Here is a 14,956-nt window from a genome sequence, read left to right on the forward strand (position 1 = left end):
TATCTTTAAATCCTTTAAACAAACTTGCTTTGCTTTACGGTCTGCCAGCCATTTATTGGAACTCGAAGAAACTATGTGTACCTTTCTGAGGGCAAAATGGTACATTATTTGTGTTCTCATAGTTTATAAATATGAAGCTACAATATCCGAAAACAGTGTGTTTGTGGCCAAGTATGAATCATATGTTGATAAAATGTGAATTTCCCTCAATAATTTTACATTTTTTGGAAAATTCCAAACTGTATATGAAAAAAATTAAACGTTGAACATATTTGACAAAACTGTATTAAGTTAGTTAAAATAATAATAAGTTAAACCTAATATTTTTTATTTCAACCTAATATTGTTGCTTTCAACTAACCTAATACAGCAAAGGGAAATCTGTAGACCCAATATATTTTATCAAAGTCAACGTTTCAGTGTTTTCAGTGTAAGTAAATGCTGAGTGGGATAGAATATGTTCTTTCGGAGCGTATTTTATTAGATGATGTGGCTCAGATTCATGTATGTGCTGTTGAGGCTCTGGTGTCGTTGTGACTTCTTTCCGACAGCTTGTGTCTGGTGATGACCTGACACTCATGCCAGTATTGAATATCAGTTCATACCACACGCTAAAGCATGGCAGCACTGTCTATCTACAGCCTAGAGCGACATATTACATGTCAGAAGTAAAAAAAAAAAGTTAACCTTTAGGAGAAATACAAATCTGCTTCTGGTCTCCTTTATGCTTTACAAAGCAGATAAAAAGCAGTACACAAATTGTTCAATTGTGCTACTGTAGCTAGTGGCTGGTGTTCATTTACCGTTCTGATTAGTAACACTAAGATACTGCACCCAGAGAAGGTCTAAGGTCGGATCCAACAACTATTCCTGAACTGAAACCTAAAACCTGCTGTGGCTGGAATCCTTTTCTTACTTTAGCTCTGTTGTGTTTGGCTCCACACTATTGCTTAATGTCTGTACAGAAAAAGCTCAAACTCCGTCAGAACTTGTCTTAAGTGACCAGTACTGTATGGTATTGCATCTAAAGAATCATGTTTACCTCTCACAAATGCTGAAAAAAAAAATGTAGGACTCAATTTCTCTAGAAAACCAATCAAAAATGACTCCCAAGTCATGATTTGAAATGATTAAATACATATATCTTCATGAAGAGACCATTTAACCTTTTGTGCTATTCATAACTCAAGATCATTGAGATGGGATTGTTGGAGATATCAGCCGTAGAAATATCAATGAAGAACATAGTTCCAACATGAGATGGCTCACAACGAGCTCTGTGGAATGTTTCGAGGGTCATGATTTCTGTAGAGAGATATGCTGCTGAGCTTTTCCGATGTATTTCTTTGTAAACAAGCAAAGTGCTAGTTTGAAATAGGAGAGAAGGCTGATACTGTTTCTCTATGGTTGATACTACAAACACTTGGCAACTCACACCAAACTATCTATTGCCAATTAGCACTACAGGTAGGATGACAAATATATACTGTTGAATTTGGGTTGAAACTGTCCCTTTAAGTTAGGTTACCAACTTCTGTGAAACATAAATGACTCAAAACAAAGGCAAGATTTGTGGTTGAAAGATCAAAAAAACTCTAGTGAGTGGGGCCTGAATGTTGATGATTCCTCAATGTTTTTTTTTTTTTAAGTAGTCTACCATTGGGCAAAGCAGATGGTTGGAGATTTGCCTATATTTTGCATATGTATTGGCCATTTCTTTGACATGTTTCTAATGTCTAAGTCATACTTACCCATTAGAAACAGCAGCATGTACAATCTGAAGCTCATATTTCCAAAAGGGATTCTATGTACAATTATTGATTGTGCGTAAAGAAGCAAACAGGTTTTTTTTTCTTTATCCATTCTGCAGACTTTAGTTAGACTACTATCCACTTTTACTATTCAAATAGTCCCCTCTTTGTCACTATTTAGCAATGTCCCCAGTTTAATTAATCGACTTTTTTTTTATTTCCCAGTCCCACTTTTTTTCCACTCTTATTCTTCATGAGAAATGTTATTTCTATTAAAGAAAATAAAAAAAGTATGACCCAACACAAGTCGCCCCCATAGTGTGGCCAGAGAACCAGAGTAAAGCCAGGGAGCAAAACAGATCAGACTTCTCTGTCAATGTTTTCACCCCATTCAACTTTTCTTTCTGTGTCTTCTGTTGCCGTTTATGACTAAAATAAAGGGCTGAGGCCTCTGCCCGGTCACGTGGTCAGTAACCCCCCTCCCTATCTAACTCTATCTCTTGCACGCGTTCGTGCTGAGGCCTGAGAGAAGCATAAAACTTGGGACATAAATCAGGCTCCCATAAATAATGGCCGTACTTCCCTTTACATCTCCGTTGGACTAACCGACAATAAAAACACCAATAAGCAGAGATTGGATCTAATTTATTGCCTCATAAAAGCAGACGCGGAGCTCAGTGCAGCTATTACTACAGAACACACACTCTCTGCCAGGTACACACACTGATCCAGAGTCAGGAGCTACAATTAAAGACTAATAAGGTCACACTCTTTAGGTAGATTAGAATACTTTAGGCAAATATATAGGTTTAAAATGTACGTTTAGATAAATATGATGCTTACATTTATTTAATACTAAACGTTCACCTATACGACACGTTTTCCCTAAACAGTAAGTACAAATAAAAGTAATTGTACTAATTTTTGAATTTTTATTTGTCTGACGCCTTGGAAAAATAATAATAATAATAATAATAATAATAATAATAATAATACTATAACTATCACATTTTAAGCTTTTAAAAAAGGAATGGTGCTATTATTTTACTTATTGACTTTACTTATTTCTATTACTCTACTCCATCTCGAATCTCAATAATTACTTCTTACATTTTAAATTAGATGAAAATCAAACTGGAATAAAAATAAGTGTTTTACCCTCAGTAGCCTATCTCCAAAACAAAAGAGCCAACTGATAAATAAAATGATATAAAAACATATTCCAGCACACAATCCACCCGGAAAAAAATATCTGTTCTCCAACAAAACTTCCCATACATTCGCCGGAATTTTACAAGAAAAAAACTGAAGAAAAAAGTAAGAAACGGTATACACTAAAACAGCCGCTGCAGTGTATTGTGGTGTTGGAGCTCAGTCAGCAGTGTGTGGTGTGTTCATGTCGCCTCGGCCTACTCACTGCTACTTTCTGCTGCTCAATGGCTTCACTCCCACTCACATTGCTGCTTCTGTTGCCTCTTTCTTAGAGTCAGAGGGCAAACCAAATGGCATGGGAAAAAGAGGGAAACGGCTGTGTGAGCTAAATAACTTATGCATTGTGTCTCTGTTTTATTTCTCAACAGATAAATTATTTCTCCATGACATACGAGCGTATTTTCATTGCGTATAAGCAGCGTAACAATATGGAATACTGAATTTAAAGAGGGGAAATGTAGAGAGAGGCTTGCTTGTTATGTAGGCACAGAGAGGGGCTGCTGTCAGCCTCTTTGCGGGCCCGAAAGATTGATCACCGCACTTTTTCCCCACTCGGGGCTCCTCGGGACCTCCCTAAAAATACGCTCCTCCAAACTCCCTGATCTTTATAAAAATCTACATGTGCGTCCTGTGGAGTCTGAATGCCACTCAGCACACTCTCACTTAGTATTAGCGTTTACATTATTGCTGCTGTATTATTATTTTTTGACTAAGAGGAACAGGAAGCCTGCCTCTTCCCCTCCTTCCATGCAGGAGCGACCTCGCTGTGAACTCTCGGTGCGTAAACACAGCGAACATTTTAACACTCATGCATCACACTGTGGAGAGAGTGTGAGAGAAGCTAGCAAAAAAAACAAAAAAACACTGAGTGTGCAGCAGAGGCTATTTAAGGTGGGTTTTATTCAGACAACAAAGGTTTACTCCTACTTTACACATATGCAAACTTAGCGAAAGCCATTCAATCACAAAAACAAGAAGAGGTCTATTAAAAATGTAAATATTCACTTACACCAACAGGCTGCCTCTCCCCCCAGTTAAATCTAAATGTTTTTCTCCTATAGAATCTGCAGATATCTCCTCCATCCTCTCCTCCTGAGCTGCTGCGCCATCTAAAACCATCCCAAACTTTCTAAACTGGGGATTTTCAGGCTCTGTCACAGTTTATAAGATTAATGATCTGTGTGGTGTAAACAGTATTTTTTTTTCTAAGGGAGCCATATTGTAAACGGTGGTGGCCAGCCTAATGTTAACAGTCATTACATCACCCAGAGGACCGAAATGTGTCCGAGGGATGCGCTATTGTTTGTGCGTAACGCGGGGCCGGGATGCGCCTACCCGCCGCCCACACAGCGCACATGGCGAGCGACGGCCTTCGTGTTTTTTCTCCCCGGACTTTACCCCCCGTGAGGACTAAACAATAGCAGCTATCCTGCGATAAAGCCCCTCTCTGCCACAGAAAATAATAATGCTGCTTCCCACAGCCGTCACTGCCGTCAGGCCCAGGCTCCCAATTGGTTGTCTTGGGTCACGTGACCAGGAATTGGCTGCAATTTCGCCCCATAGTTCTTCAGTTTAGCCTACCCAGGTCCCCATACGCTAGTAATATCACCAATATACAATTATTAAATAGCCACCGCATTTACGCCATTGCGGTCGGGAGCCTTACACGCTCGTGGTTTTTTTTTTTTTCATTTATTTTTGTACAAAGCCATATTGTATTGTGAGCGTGTGCGGTGTGTTGCATGTGTGAATGTTTTTTTTTATTTTGGGGAAGGGATTGTTTCGGGGGTCTCGCCGTTTGAGGTAGAAGCCGGTTTGAGGGAGCAATGAATTTTGAATTTGAGAGGGAGATCGGTTTTATAAACAGCCAGCCGTCCCTAGCAGAGTGCCTGACGTCCTTCCCCGCCGTCCTGGAGTCATTTCAAACTTCATCAATCAAGGAGTCGACAGTAATTCCGCCTCCCTTTGAGCACACCATCCCCAGCCTCAGCCCCTGCACAGCCAGCCAGCCGAGACCGACTGCTAGGAGCCAGCAGAACCGGAGGACCTCCGTCACTAATGGCCTCCAGACGCAGCACCGAGCCGCCCAGCAGCCCTGCCCGCCCGGCCAGGCCCCTGCCCCGGCATTCGCCAACTCGGCCGGTCCGCTGGCCCACGAGTTCCCCTGGATGAAGGAGAAGAAGTCATCCAAGAAGTCCCCCAAGCCTGGGAGCAGCTCCAGCGGTGGCGTATCCATCATCCCCCCTGCCTCTTCCTCCCCGTCGCCGACCGCCTCCGGGTACGCTTCGGCGGGCATCGAGTCACCCACAGGTCGGTATGCTGGGAGTAGGAGCCAGGCTATGTGTGTGTGATGGGAATGTGATATGCAGCTTGTGCTTTATTTCTGTGATAATCTTCATTTCATATCCACTATATAACTTAACAATCATTTCACACAGCAAGGATTTGGTTAGATGACATTGTCTTTTTCCAGTGTGTGTGTGTGTGTGTGTGTGTGTGTGTGTGTGTGTGTGTGTGTGTGTGTGTGTGTGTGTGTGTGTGTGTGTGTGTGTGTGTGTGTGTGTGTGTGTGTGTGTGTGTGTGTTGTGCAGTGCTGTGATGCTGTGTCAACAGGGAAGCCATATCGACACCACTGCATTATGCTGCAGTGCTTTGCTCTTCATCATGCATGTGAATATGCACCATTTAACGCGATAATAGCATTCAGAATTACGTTTTAAGAGTGCAAACTGTGCACACCTGCATCATGTTAATTATGCACCATCTAAAGCTTACATTTCCATTATTTGTTATGTCTATGTCGTCTTTATAGTGCATATATACGCATAGGTGTTTTTTTTATTTAAATCCATTCTGCAGTTTCTGTTGTTTAGGTGCATGGTGGGGTTTCAGCAGCGTCGCCATGGCATTATATATTCATAACACAACTGAAAGGGTAGCCATATTGGATTAAGGTAGGGAATATAATGGCGAGGCAGAGCAACAGAATATGATGGGGTGGGGGTTGGGGGAGGTAGCTACATGCACACATGATACAGACTGCACACAATCTGATTTTCTTGGGTTTAGGCCATTTCTGTCTTTTTCACTGCCCTCCATTGCAATCACTGAACATTTTTTCTCCACACACATAAAATCCCACCATGTCTCGTGTTCCTTTCCTGCCCAGTTTCCTGCCTTTTCTGACTTATTCACAAAGCTATTCATGGTATAAGTTATGTTTGGTGTCACATCGACATTCCCACATCTCCCTGTACATTTCCTTCCCATCATGATTCATTTTCCCCCTGTCTTTCGATTCTCTGATCACATACCGCAGCCTCTCACACTCCAGACTTTACAGAAGAGAGAACCCATTTTTAACCATTATCATCTGTCTTTATCAGCTTTTTTCTTTACTATATTATTTTTTTTTTACCATCAACAAATTGGTCCGCTCTAACACTTAGGGCTTTGGCTGCTACTGTAATCGGAAGGAGTATTTTTTTATGAGAGTGTTTGTGTTTTATTACTGTTTTATTACAGACAGAAGAGCCGAGGGGATTTCTGCTCGGTGCTGAAGCAGCTTATTTCTTGGCTGGAAATTTCGCACGCAATAAAATTTTAGAGGTTTTACAGCTCTCATGAAATAGATTACAATTTGAAGTTCAAACGAACTATAAAATAAAATAAAAGAAGAGAAAATATTTTACACATAAATCCCCAATATAATTTCTCTCTCCTTTTATTTGTCTTTGTCTCTGCAGACCCGAGCCAGGCGGGTCTGGATGGTGGAGCTGGGTCCCGCCGGCTGCGCACCGCCTACACCAACACCCAGCTGCTGGAGCTGGAGAAGGAGTTCCACTTCAACAAGTACCTATGCCGGCCCAGAAGGGTGGAAATCGCCGCGCTTTTGGACCTCACCGAGCGGCAGGTCAAAGTTTGGTTCCAGAACCGGCGCATGAAACACAAGCGCCAGACTACGCACCACCGGGACGGAGGGGGGCATGAATCCAGCGACCCAGGCGGGTTTGAGCCGCTCGAAGGCGCCGATGCCTCCTCCCCGTACTCGAGCCAGCCGCTGGAAGCATCTGGCACCGGGGAGGCTACATCGGACGTAGAGGCTGGGAGCTGCAATCCATCTTCGGCCGCCTACGCGAATGACAGCACGGATAATGCACCCACGTCGGAGGAGGAAGGCCGATTGAGCTGCCCTGAACCGCTTCCAGGGCCCTCTGGCTCCTCTGACTCCCCTCCTGCACCTCAGAACTCTGCGGATATCCCGGGCCTGATGCATCTTAGCGAGTCCGGGCCAGCAGTGCCAGATCCGTCCTTCTCTGAGCAGCCGGACTCCTCCACTGCTCCTCCTGCCGCGTCCTCATCATCATCGGTGCTCCCCGACCTCACCTTCTTCGCCGGGGACTCCTGCCTGTCTCCCAGCCTGCAGAGCTCCCTGGATAGCCCGGTGGATTTCTCCGAGGAGGACTTTGATTTGTTCACAAGCACACTGTGCACCATAGATCTGCACAACCTCAACTTCTGAGATAAATAAAACAAAACTAATAATAGAGGAGGACGGGTGAACAATCGAGCGGAGGCGACGGCTGTTTAAAAAGCATTAAAGCTTCTCGGCAACATTCCTGAAACATTGCTGAATGAATTTATGTTCTTTACAAAATATCTGTTCGTCTTTTTTTGCTGGTGTTATTTTGCGGCTATAATATAGAGTTAATTTAATTTTTAATCATCCAAGGAAAATGTTTATTTTTGTTTTTTCCACGATCGAAAAGTTGTGGATTTGTTCTCTCCCCTTCTTCAGGTATTTATTGCCTTCATTTTTCCCCGTTTTTATGGATTTTTTCTTCTCGTGCATTTTGGTGCAGCTTCATGGATTCTTAATAACTTCTCAGGAACTGTTCGATGCAGAAAGCTGGACTGCTTTTACACAATCTCAACTCCAGAGAAGCCCTGCTGATGACCCGAGTTTTAGACCCTAGTTTATTTATTGAGATTCTTTAATAGTGAAAATCCAAATTATTTATTGTACATATATTTTCATAGTGGAATAATAATAATAAAAACACACAAACATTTACGATGTCGTTGTTTTGTTTAGGCTAAATGAATTAATGGAGTGCCTAATAACACCTATTAATTGTGTGAAAATATACGGCATGCAGTAAATATATTTTTTTATGTAGTGAACGATAATAGTAGCCTAAAGTGCATGTTTTAATAGCCTACCATAAATATAAAACACAATGACCATTAGGGTGCCTATTATTCTCTTTATTAGTTTTACAATATTTGGCCAAATTGGACATTTTAAATACGTTTTAATAGCACTTTTTTTTCTCCATAAGAGGTAGCCTAGTTTAACACCAGGTAGTTGTTTGTTTCTAATTATTAAGATACAGTCGTGAAATAGATCTAATTGTCATTTTATTGTTTTCAATCGTCTGATAAGTATTTTCATTTTGTGTCATGATGCTAGTTGGAAGTGTAATGTTCAGCTATCTTGTTTTCCCACACTGTAGGCTACAACATAAATATATAGCCTGATATAGCTTGGCATGGCCCAGTATGGTTGTTTACAGAGAGATAGCCCTGAAGGGCGAGATATGTTCCAGAGCAGATAAAAAGAGGAGAAACAGTCCGAGGCCACAGCGGGGTCATTGTTTCCCTTCATCACAGTTAGCTTAGCATTGGTATCCCTCTGCCTCTGAGCTGGAGCTAATGGTTAGCATAGCATGGCCTAGCTTCCACCATGTCAGAACAGCGCAGACGCTATGTAGCCTTATACTGACGAGGCCCAGAGCTAACAGAAGCTAGCTACTTTACTGAAGCTGGCTTGCTAATTCTCCTCTTCTATTAAGCTAGTAGGGTAAATACAGAGCAAACCTTGACTTAGCATGGTAACCATTAGAGAGAGAGAGAGAGACAGAGAGAGAGAGAGAGAGAGAGAGAGAGAGAGAGAGAGTGTGTGTGTGTGTGTGTGTGTGTGTGTGTGTGTGTGTGTGTGTGTGTGTGTGTGTGTGTGTGTGTGTGTGTGTGTGTGTTGCTAACTAGCTGCTCCTCCCCCCACAGAGTCAAAATGGCGCTGAAGACAAAGCAGGATGTGAACAATGAGCAGTGGCAGCCATTACAGGATGACTGCTCAGTGTGACAGGCATGGTGTATACTGTGCATTTGTATTTAATAATAATAATAATAATAATAATAATAATAATAATAATAATAATAATAATAATAATAATAATATATCATTATAATAATAGTAATACTAATCTGCATCTGCATATTTTTCTATATATTTTTAGAATTCAAACATTTTTAGACTATATCAAATGGCCAAAAAAAAAACATAAGCAGTCTGCAAAGCTATGTAAGAGAAAATAAGAACATGTGGGTCGATATATTTGTAAGACAACCACTAAACAATGGTGTTATTATATTTTAATGACATTGAAATGGAATTTGCTTTGGTGTTTGGTTCTCTCTTTTTTTAACACTAACAGAGGGGATTCCTCACTTCTTTATCTGGGAGAACCTTTTTTGAACCTGATATAACTTATTGTTTCTGTGGAATTCCTTAAAATATGGCATATAAAATAACAAATCAGAACCTCTCTCATATTCACTGCATCTCTGACTTGCCCGTTAATGTTTGATCAATGCAATATCATAATGAAAACACAAACATATTCAGAGTCAAACTCATCTGATGCATTTGTGGGCAGTTTTTAAATTGTGTAGATGTAAATCCCATGGAAACCAAAGGAAACAATAATATAGCAATGACAATCACATTCAAATAATCCTGTAAATATCAGGAATATGCAACAGAAAAGTTATAAAGCTGTACTAATACAACGAGCAATAATAATAATAATAATAATAACAAGAATGCAAAAATGTGATTAGCTCTCAGCCACATATTCTTAATTTGTGCATAATAAAGCATATCAAAATATAAATAACACGAGGTGGACAGGTGTTGCAAATAAATAAAAAAAACACCAAACACAGCTCATTTGATCGTTCGGCATCAATGTATGTCACAATAACTGTAATATCCATATTTAAATACAAAATATTGTATGGCTCGCAATAACTGCTTGCTATCAAGAGAAGTTGTTAAAGATCTTTAAAGGTCCCATATTATGCTGCTTTCCATGTTCATATAGCCTATGTATTTTGTTGCTCCATTAAAGCATGTTTACATGCTTCAATGTTGAAAAAGCGCTTTATTTTCCTCACACTGCCTGTACATAAATGACTACTTTTCACTCCGTCTGACAACGCTCTGAAGAGCCCATGCCCCACCTTTGCAAAAGTGCACACTGCTCTGATTGGTTGGCTGGTGACTCTGCTGTGATTGGTTAACCGCTTAGAGATGGTCTGGTAGCTGAGTTTCTTCCCATTAAGTGGCTATGCTACATTAATAGGTTGTTAAATGTTAACATGCCCTGAGACGCTGTTTCTTACAGGTTGCTGCGTCGGGACTTAAGATGTTAACGTGTTGTGAATAAAAAAAACAGCTCAGTATTTCTGCACAATTTAGGTAAAGTTATGAGAGTGCATACAGCCTAAAAGCTTGGTAGCGTAGCGTTGATAGCGTCAGCTATCACTGCTAGCATCACAAGCACACTGCTTGCCTCAACTGCCACAACAGATCCACAATTCAGTGAAATGCCAAGAACACAACCATAATCTGGGTTTTTGCTCCGGGGGAATAGTGGTAAAAATAAATGCAAGCCACTTGTTCTTCACATCTTCTTCCTTAGATATGGCAAACAAAGAAAGTTTTGGTTCGCAGCGAAAGTGGCAGCTTCTCCTCGCCATGGCTCCTCTGCTTTACGGAGCAGATCGCACTGCTATTGGCTATAATTCAGTTCCGTATCATGGTGAGGTCAGTGTGATGTGGAACTGAACCAGGAAGTAAAGAAAGGAAGCCAATCGAGGCGTTTCAGGCAGGGGGGAGGAATATGGGAGAGAATCTCCCTCTGGCCTGAACTTTGGGATTTTAGCTTTTGCAGACATGCACACAAACATAAATAAATACCACACTACAGGAAAGGGAAAACCCCAAAAGGCATAATATGGCCCCTTTAAAAAAACAAAAACAAAACATAGCTGCTCCTCATTGAAGACTGGCCTTGTCTAAATGCAATTTGGCCAGATTCTTGGAAACATTCCTGGCCCAACACAGTGCAACACAGCAAACAGTAACAATACAAAAACAAGAAATAGATTTTAAAAAAATCTAAACCTTTCTACTAAAAATTAAAAGTTAAGTTAAGTGCAAATTAACGTGATCTTAAAACTTAAATCTTAAAATGATCTTACTACTATGAAATCATTTGTTATAGTTTCTGTGTCCAGTCTTCAACAGCAGGCTAAAACATGTTTCTGAAAAGATCTAAGGTAATAAATAGGCAATACAGTAATGGAACTCTCGTATAAATGTGATCTAGTGCTGCCTAGTTTGAAAGTTGGATTGACACTTCGTCATAGACCCCTCGATTGGTTGTTTTCATTTTGGCACAGTGAAATCTTTCAAATGCCATCAGGAGCATCATTGGATGCAGAGGAACCTTATATATATTTCACAACAATCTTTCTAAAGCCAATCTGCCAAGATGTGGTAAAAGTTTAACAAATATTTTTTTTAAAAACATTTTTTATAATTAATTGTAGCTTTGAGTTTAGTATAGAGTCACAGAAAGAAGAATAATGTGTGCATTAAACTATGCAAACGTTAAAAATACCAATAACTCTTTTAATGCAGATGTGGCAGGTAATTATTGTAAAGACTTGTATGGACTTAAAGGAAATCTCAAACCAGCAAATATGGGTTTAATCAAGCATATTAACTATATGTAAAGCTCATATTAAAGGTAAGTAACTTTTTTAATGTACATGGCAGGTGATAAGTATTAGGAAAGAATTTTAAGGAAATATAAACTATAATGAAAAAAAAACAGCAAATATGGAGTCAAACCAACATGTGAAGTAAATATAAAGCTTATATTGAACTTGTTTCAAATAATACCTGTTATCATACTGAATATTCGGCATACACTGCAACACACACTCTCCTGTTACATCCATCTAAGTGTATCCTGTAGACAAAGAGATTACAGCAGAGTACATCTCTATGCTTGGAGACATATCACACCTTCTGAGTGCCTGTGTGTGTGTGTGTGTGTGTGTGTGTGTGTGTGTGTGTGTGTGTGTGTGTGTGTGTGTGTGTGTGTGTGTGTGTGTGTGTGTGTGTGTGTGTGTGTGTGTGTGTGTGTGTGTGTGTGTATGTGTGTGTGTGTGTGTGTATCCCAGTAATCTCTCTCTCTCTCCTGGCTGTCACCGCCTGTCGGCTTGCTGCCATGCTGTAATATGCGGACTGCTCCTTTATCTCCTGCATCACCGTCCCCATCACTGTTATGATTTCTGCCTCTTCGGTGTGTGTGTGTGTGTGTGTGTGTGTGTGTGTGTGGGTGATATTGCATAACTCAGGCGTGACAGATCACCCACTTAGCAGCACTGGTGAAATATGTGAGCGCTGGATTTTTATCATCTCGGGCGTCAAGAGGAAACTTTACCCTCACACACACACACGCACGCATGCACGCACACACACATACACACACACACACACACACACACACACACACACACACACACACACACACACACACACACACACACACACACACACAGATTAATGTTGCTGACACACGTCTCAACCTGTGAGACAAAGTGGAGAGATTATAAGGACGATTGAAAGGTATCTATTGTACCTACAAAACTGTTTCCAAAACACAGCAGAAAGGCAAAGTATGGCTCCACTTTCAAATAAAGCAACACTGAAAAAACTAAAACGTTGACTTTAATTAAATGTATTGTCAACAGATTTCACATAACTTTATAAGGTTAGTTGAAAGCAAGGTTGTAAGGATGATTGATATGAAACTAATATAAGAACAATTTGCCAAATTGTGAAACATGTTTTTGATTTACGAAACAGCTTTTTGACATTTACACGTCTACATTTGATGACTTAAATCTTTATTTGTGACTTCATGACATTCATAACTTAAGAAATTGTGAAATCCATCAATGGATGTCTGATATTTAAACCTGAATTATAACATACCAGACAGATTTTTCACACCCAGGCAAACCAAAAGTGTCTTCATGTTACAGCTTATGAATTGTTCTGTGTGTTCTGAAAAATGTGACCTAAATTTAATGTTACATTTCATTTTATTTAGTGGACACTGTTATCCAAAAGTGACCAACAGAAAGTGCATTAAACCATGAAGATATAAGCTCATAAACGCAGACATCCTGCAAGTACATTTGCTTTCAAAAAGCCAAACCATTTGAAGTGCTATACGTACACAAGTGAGACTTTTGATTTTAATTTGCCAAAGTGGAGACCAAACAGACAGGTTTTCAGTCTGCAACGGAGGATATGTGTTATCAATGACGATGATATTCATCTACTGAAGGAGGACAATTCTCTGCACATCTCAATTTCAATTTCAATTTAAATATTTCAAAGTTCAAGGTTTTATTGGTCATATGCACAGCAGATACAACGTATATGTTGGCAATGAAATTCTTATGTCCCATGCTCCTCCAACAACTCCACATACATGGTGCAAATAAGATAAATAAAATAGTGCAAAAAGAGAGAAGAATATTTACAATAACAACAATAAAGATTTGAGGATGTGAAATATATACATATGTGGAATACATTGAGAGTATTTAAACACTTTACACTGTTGAATGAGGAGGTAAGGACAGATGCATACTGTATATTACGTATAACAGATGTATATGATATGTATAATATATAGATATGTGTACTATAAACAGATATGTATAATATATATGTATGTGTACTATAAACAGATATGTATGGCAGATGTGTATAATATATATATATATATGTATGTGTGTACTATAAACAGATGTGAGTAGACATTCACAGAGGTCAGGAGTTCAGCAGTCTTATAGCCTGTGGTATAAAACTGTCTCTGAGTCTGGCAGTCTTGGTCCGGATGCTGCGGTACCGTCTGCCAGACATAACATTTTAATTTGAATGGGGAGGAATGGTAGTAATACTACTGTCAATGAATTTCTCAATGAATTGCTTCAACACACTGAAAAATTAAAGAAAGAATCATTGTGACACATTCAAATGTGCTCACAGTGGCATGGCAGAGTGTGATTAATGGCAAAGCTTCACAAGTTCTGCGTTGATGTGTGTTGTGATACGTCAGAACAAATGCAGGAGACAGTGCCGTTTATGTTTTATGGGAACTTTATTTCTAGGCGAGCGGGCTGTTAGTGCTTTATTTATTTTGTGTGTGTTTAGCATCCACTAAGCTAAGTTACCATCCGTTCTGTAGAGGAGTCACAGGCAGATGATCAATGCCACAGCCTCTGAGGGCCCCATCAATTCAAACACACTTACACACACTCACACTGTATATTGAGTCGTCAGGTAGGCCTTGGAGGATGCACACCAAACACAAATTCCTCAGTGTGTGTGTGTGTGTGTGTTTGTGTGTGTGTGTGTGTGTGTGTGTGTGTGTGTGTGTGTGTGTGTGTGTGTGTGTGTGTGTGTGTGTGTGTGTGTGTGTGTGTGTGTTGCACTCTCTCTCTCTCTCTCTCTGATAGGTCAATAAAGAGCCATTCCACAGGGTTTACTGGTCTGTTCTAAGGAACCAACACAGACAATTGTCAGTCAATCCAACTGCACCAATTCCCAGGCCGCAGACTGCTGAGTAGTCCGCTCAATGCTAACAAGCAGCCATGTTTTTCAAGCTGACTACAGACATGGCTGAAACTGTCCAATCAGGAAACTGCATGTCTGTCCATTGACTTCCTGTTTTGTGCCCTCATTGTTCTCTTGGTCCAACCCAAATAAACCGAACTGCAGGTATGAAAGTGATCCATAAAACATTTGGAAAAAGATTGTATTTTCTTTAACAAAAACA

At 40.1% G+C, this 14,956-nt stretch overlaps 1 protein-coding gene across 1 annotated transcript; it reads left to right on the top strand.

Moving 5' to 3' along the window:
* Positions 1-3,782: 3,782 nt before the first annotated feature.
* Positions 3,783-8,037, top strand: hoxb2a (homeobox B2a). Its single transcript, XM_063903809.1, has 2 exons — positions 3,783-5,273; positions 6,710-8,037. Exons 1-2 carry the CDS (start codon positions 4,790-4,792, stop codon positions 7,483-7,485), a joined length of 1,260 nt encoding a protein of 419 aa, XP_063759879.1. The 5' UTR covers positions 3,783-4,789; the 3' UTR covers positions 7,486-8,037.
* The last annotated feature ends 6,919 nt before the right edge of the window (positions 8,038-14,956 follow it).

This window comes from Eleginops maclovinus, chromosome 16, assembly GCF_036324505.1.
Source record: "Eleginops maclovinus isolate JMC-PN-2008 ecotype Puerto Natales chromosome 16, JC_Emac_rtc_rv5, whole genome shotgun sequence".
In the NCBI taxonomy this organism is placed as follows: domain Eukaryota; kingdom Metazoa; phylum Chordata; class Actinopteri; order Perciformes; family Eleginopidae; genus Eleginops; species Eleginops maclovinus.